We start from the raw sequence: 6,562 nt of genomic DNA on the forward strand, positions 1-6,562 counted from the left end.
CCTCCATTTCACAAAAGACAAGCAATGATGACAACTTCTGGAAGAAAGCCAAGTCAGTGAATGTGCAAGCATCTCAGCGCTGGCAGAGGTCCCCACACAGCTGCTCCAGCACCCAGGGCTGCATCGGGGTAGGTCCATGTGGCTTCTCCTCAGGGATGTCTTGCAGGAACTTTCCAGCTGAATCAGGGAACTGGCTAAGGCAGCTGCACCCTGGTCCGACCATCAGAAAGCAAGAGACCCAAGAACTAGAAAGGTGAGGCTCACTGAGCTATTTATCTCTCCACCCTTCAATTAACCTCACCTGTGTTTATCAGCCAGGTTGGCACAATAAACTTTAACTACCTCACTCTCTCACTTTAAGAAACATGGGTCAACTTACCTTTAAATTGAATTTCTCACTGACAGGAAGTACAGGATATCCCTCCCAGTGGAGCTTCCCCAGTAGCTGCTAAAGAGATCTCCCTGTACTTATCATCTGGTGTCCACCTGCGCTGGGAGGCACAGTTTATTATATATATATTTTTTAATTTACTAATTTATATTGTGATATCTCCTCTGATCCTTTGCTTACTTGTAAATTTACTAATTTATACATATGTGGATGATGTTCCCAGATATTTTTTCTATTAGTGACATCTTTGTAAATCTCACTATGAGTAGGAAGCATATTTTGTATGATCATAAATTGATTTAAGTGTTTTGAGAGTTATTTAATGACTCAGTATATTATGGACAATCTTGGCTAATGTTTGAATATATACTGTTTGAATATATACTGGGTGGCATGCTAAACATTTCAATTTAGTCATATATGATGATACTATTGTTCAATACCTTTACTGATATTCTGCTTCCTCTCTATCCATTAGAAAGAAAAAAATCTGAAATTTTAATTGGTAATTTGTCTACTTCCTCAAAATTTCTATCTGTTTTGTTTAATACATAAAAGTTATGCTTAGGTGCATATTAATTTAATATTAATATGAGACTATGTTCTTGATTTTTCATTAGAAAATGTTTTATCATTAGGAAATGCTATGCTTTTTCCTGGTAATGTTACCTGTTTTAAAATGTACTTCCCTTTGTAGTTACTTAGCCATAACCAACTTAGATTTGTTTATATTAATGTTTTTCTGACATGTAATTGCCTTTATATTTTATATTTAAAGTGGTTTTTAAATTTTTGTAGACAATATGTATTTGATATTTACCTTAGGTTTTAACTGAAATAAAATCTCCCCCTTTAAAATGGAATGTTTTCACAGAAGATGCAGATGCCATGGCAAAGTTTGGTGACAAAATTAGATGGTGCCTGGCAATCACATAGAATCTAAGTAAGACAGCAACTAGTAATGTGGACGTCTTGTGTTGCCTGAACTTTAATCTAAGTCTCTTCAATCTCATTTCCATTTAGTTTCTTCCTTATATGCAATGGAGTGAAAACTGCCTCTATGTCATGAGCTAAAGCAATCAGTAGTCTCACATGGTTGTCCCCCCTTTTCTCCATAATCATAGTCTTGCACTGCTTATGGTATGGTGTTTGGAAACAGCTGCTTCATCTGAGGACAGGACTTTTAATTTAGGCTTTCTAGAGCCATTGAGGTTAAAATGACCTACCCCAAGTCCTTGCTGAGAGGGAATCTTTAAACCTTGAATCTTGGCTAAAACTGGTACCTCAAAGTCATTTTTTAAAACAATAGTTTAGTATAATTAATAAGAAATGTAAATGTTTGCCTTGAGCATTATGTTTTTTGAAGAATGATGTATGTGTAGTCAGTTTGACAACAATAAATGCAAAAGATCAGACTAAAAATCATGTTTTACAGCTAATTATCAATTATTTGGGTTGCTTTCCAAGAAAATGTACAGACTCTTGCATTTTTACAAAATGTTTTGTGAACTCTATTCTTGCCCCATTTCCATGACAATGTAGATTAAGTTCTAGCAATAAACTGTGGGATGAAAACCTGTAAATAATCTTCCTTCTCTGGAACAGTTTTGACTCTCTAGTTAGAAGGGTTGTCCCAGTTTATAAATCATAGATTAAGTAAATGCTGATAAATTTACATTATTAGTTTAGTATTTATTTTATTTTAGCACAGATATTTTGTCTGCTTCTCCAGCTGTGGACTCTAGGAGGGAATGTCTCCTAACAGTTCATCTCTCTGGAGTAAAGTGCACTACAGGCTCTCATCTTGGGTCTTTGTTATCCTCTTCAGGAAAGACTTTTGTTCCTTACTTAGGGTCAGGGTGTCAGGGAATTTATGGATTCCCACCGTTCTGACTGCAATTGTTTCATATTAACATTAAGGACAAGCTAAATAGCAGGTTATAAGTCCTTGGAATCATTTGAATGCAATGCAATTTGAAAATCATTTGCTGATAGCATATAATTCTGTTCGGAGCACTTTACTAGGCAATGGAGGAGTGGCTAAGACAAGATCCATGTGCTTAAAGATCAGCCATGCAAGCAGATAGGGAGATTAGTAGTAAACAAATGTAGACAGTGCAAATGTGAAGTAAGAGTAATAGGTGGAGATCTAAAGACAGACGCCTGCGCTGAGTCAAGGAAAGATCATATGTATTCTGTAAGTCCGCTTTATTTTCAAGAGGGAGAGGGGATTTGAAATACTCTCTGAGGGATAAGTTAAAATTTTAGAGAGTTGAAGTAGTGATCCCAGGTCGGGGGTCAACAGAAGTGAATATGAGTAATAAGAAATTAAAGGCAATAACTTAAGAAGGGACAGTTCCCTGTTTCTCTGAAGTATAACATTTTCAGAGTAATTTGGGATGGGCCTGAGGGATATTATAGGGGACAAAGAACTCCATTTGGCCTTTCCTTTTGGGCTCCTAAAAAATAACCCTTGAAATTTCTGGAGCTGTCAAGGTGCCTTGATTTTTCTATACAAGGCACCTTATTTTGTTTGTTTTGTTTTGAGCCAGGCAACACTTCAAGACCTAAAAATGAAGTGAGACCCTGAAGACCGTATTTCATGAAGTAACTTCAAGAAGTGAGTGAGTGAATGTGCATGTGGTCATGCATACAGTAATTCAGCCAGGCACTGGCAATGCATTCAGGCCCCAGTGATGTCAAATATTGCGGTCCCAATGCCTATTACAATGGTCCCTGAACTCTCGGAGATTTATTCTAAGCTTCCAGATTGATGATGCATGTGGGAAGAACTATAATTCTCTGGGGACATGAAACTCTGAGCCAAAAACTCCTCCCAGAGAGGAGTTTGAGTATCTCTTTGTTTTAAAAGGATATGGTTGAGTATCACCCTTTCTGTGGGCTCATGAGTCATTCTAGTGAATCATCAAATGGTCGGGAGCCATGAGAATAAGCAGGGCCTAGAACCTGCCTATGTGGCAGTTGAATAGAAGGACAGAAGGCTAATATTTTGTAAAGACAATCCCTAGTGGTTAAACATTGGGCTGCTAGCCACAAGGTCAGCAGTTAGAAACCACCAGCCGCTCTTTGGGAAAAAGATGAGGGTGTCCACTCCAGTAAAAAGTTATAGTATCATAAACCCACATGGGCAGTTCTACCCTTTCCTGTGAGGTAGCTAGGACTTAGCTTCAACCCCATGGCAGTGAGTGAGAACCATGGGGAGATAGAGTGTGAGCGAACACCATTTTCTTGGCGAGCATCAGAGATGGAGAAGTGGGAAAGCAGGCATATGACTTCTCTTCACATTTGGGCAATTGGCTTTATATTGATTATTACTAATTCAGATTCACGAAAGTGATAGAGATAGATTTGGTGTATTTATGTTATGCTAACTAGAACGAGAAAGCACAAGGCATGGATGACCAAAAGGAGTATTTCAGGAACAAGGTATCAAATTTCTCTAGAGTTTAAAGTTCAAAAATAATAATATAATCTGATGACCCTGGGTATGAGCTTAAGTCCCAATTTAAATTCCACTAGAGATTAGGTTTTGTTTGAATTAAAGGTAAATTATTAACATTTTACCAGTTACCTAAATGACCATTCTATTAACAGAGCCTATTAAAAAAGCTTTTATTAAGTATATATGATTTCATTTGATTTTGTTTTTATAAATGTTAAGGAGGCATTTTCTCCTTTCCAACATTATCATCACGCTTCTGGAGTTTTTACTTCTTTCGTCGGCAGCATTTCCGGCCGCCTAATGAACAGCGGCCTATCTGTTCCTCCTTTGGAAGGCAGCCCAGGATGGCACACCTGCCGCTTCTTATTTTGCAGAAATATTTTTGTATTGCACTTATGAATATTCCGCTACCTGCAATTAAAAAGAGAGCACAGGGGAAAGTATTAGGAAAGCTTTGGGAATTCCTCCAATCTGTTGTCTTTCTTTTGTTTTCATTCTCCTCTCCTCCCACCTTTTTAAAAAAATAAAGCAAGTGTAATATAAGAGGTGGAACTAAGTGGCCTGTCAATGATTCTGTGAGATGCAGTTTAGCTGTGAAACTTTAGTGATACCGGGAAAGTGTGACCAAAAGGACCTCCCACAGGAAGAGGACTATGTGGAGGGGCTAGGGACTCCTGTGTTCCTCTGAGCCTTCTAAGTGGCCCAAAGACTTCAGCTGCTAACCACTTAGCTTAATGAAATGCGAGTCTGTTATTCTCTTCTCAGACTAAAGCAATCTTATCTGTTGCTATCAAATTCTTAAAAAAAAAAAACATTTCCTAATGTCTAATGTCTCAATAACAGTCTTTCTTCAGAGTAATGGCTTAAGACATAGATTTTGTCAGTCATTCAGTCTCTTAAGAATGGCTCACACTGGCAGATCCCCTCTAGCCATAGGCAAGAGTAGATCAGCTTTACTATCTGACAGAGACTATTGTAATCTTGATAGTGCTGGACTGAACTCACCTTGACACTGGGCTAGTTGTCTACCCTATAAACTTGACTTGAATTTGGTTTGGGTGCAAGTATCTCTTCCTGGTTCCATGATAGAAATTTCTTCCCTGACCTTTTTATTATTGTTAGGGGGTCTTTGCTTTCTTATGCATTATTAGTATTTTTGTCTTCATACTATTAGGTTTTTACCCTCACCACCTGAGGGCGATTTTGTTTTCTGTTGGGTCTCTCAGTGTGAAGCACAGGAGGAGTGAATGCATAATGATAAGAACAGATACAAGGGGATATAGGGACTACAAAGGGTTAGGGTGTGGGAGAAGATAGGGAGGGAAAGGGGATTTTGGAGTAACTAATGAAGATGGGAGGTGGGAGGGAGCATTAGAATGGATTGTGATTTCATAAATCATCTTTAAAAAAAATCATTGTCTTTAACTACAGACCACCTGCCTTTAAATCTGAGCCTCACTCTCCTTGTTGCAGAAACGAAGCTAATAAGGAAGTGTTCCTTTTTTCATAATGAATAGAATGTTCTTGGCACAATGCCTGGCACTTAGTAATCTCTCAATAAATATTAGTTGTCATTTATCATTAAAAACAATACACTACCTATGAAACACAATCAAGCAAAGAGGATTACAATGAGAAAGAAAAAGAGAAGAAGAATGGCTCAGAAACTCTTGGGAAGATTTCTTTAAGGTCCAGATGATCCCTGGTTCTCACACAAACCTCTGATTTCCCAGGCCCCACTTACCTGGAACAGGAACCAAGAACAAGAAGACTAATGCAAAGAGAAGATAGTGGAGCCGCATAGTTGACAAGCTTCACAGCAAGCTGAGACTGGAGCAAGACATGTGCTTGTTCACTTTATAAAGGTTCTCATGCACAGCCATAGGTCGAGGTAAGCAGCAGCGGTGATGCTTCTAATAGTATAGTGATGACAAAATGACATATTTCCTGATGCTTCATACATATGTATCTCATAATACAGACCACGCCCATTCATCTTGAAGTTAATTATAAACCATATGACTGAAGTAAAGCTGGGTATAAATGTCTGACTCCCTCTGTAGGTTCCAGGGTCTTGTCTATGTCTGGCTCAGCTATGGTGGCATCCATAGCTAGTGCTTATGTGGACTAGGTCGCTCTCCTTTTGGGACTGATCCCAAGGCATATAAAACTGACTATGTTGATTTTAAATATTTTACTTCCTGCCTTCTTTTTTTCTAAGATGCTGGGGGAAAAAATCTTTGATACATCTGGAAAGCAAAGCAAATCCAACCCTGAGATATTCAGAATCTGAGGGTAAACAAAGGCTGGGTCCTTGTCCTTTGATACGGTACGATACAGAATTTCAGGGACACGTGTGTTTTACTTCATCACTCTCTGAAAACTATCAAATGTATGGGTTAAAGAGGTGTCTCATTTTACCTGATTAAAGAAAGAGAACATTGAGAAGGTAGTTAATAGACTGGCATCTCCTCTGTGTATATGACACTCCCTATACATGTTGGTATTGTTAGATGCTGTTGAGTCAAGTCAGAGTGACCTTACTCATGTAAGTGACCTTGCCCCTGCCCCTCCTCACAATTGTTCTTCTGTTTGAGACCATTGTTGCTGCCACTGTGTCCATCCATCTCAGTGAGGGCCTTCCTCTTTTTTGCTGCTCCTGCATTTTACCAAACATGGTGTCCTTCTCTCAGGACTGGTTTCTCCTA

At 38.6% G+C, this 6,562-nt stretch overlaps 1 protein-coding gene across 1 annotated transcript; it reads right to left on the reverse strand.

Moving 5' to 3' along the window:
• Positions 1-4,119: 4,119 nt before the first annotated feature.
• On the reverse strand, positions 4,120-5,656 carry LOC115868308 (beta-defensin 103A-like). Its single transcript, XM_030884682.1, has 2 exons — positions 5,595-5,656; positions 4,120-4,261 (listed from the first exon to the last, which is right to left on the reverse strand). The coding sequence occupies exons 1-2, from the start codon at positions 5,654-5,656 to the stop codon at positions 4,120-4,122; spliced, it is 204 nt and encodes a 67-aa protein (XP_030740542.1).
• Positions 5,657-6,562: the final 906 nt, after the last annotated feature.

The sequence above is a fragment of the Echinops telfairi genome, unplaced genomic scaffold (genome assembly GCF_000313985.2).
Source record: "Echinops telfairi isolate 266 unplaced genomic scaffold, ASM31398v2 ScPeMD7_9;HRSCAF=40, whole genome shotgun sequence".
Lineage (NCBI taxonomy): Eukaryota > Metazoa > Chordata > Mammalia > Afrosoricida > Tenrecidae > Echinops > Echinops telfairi.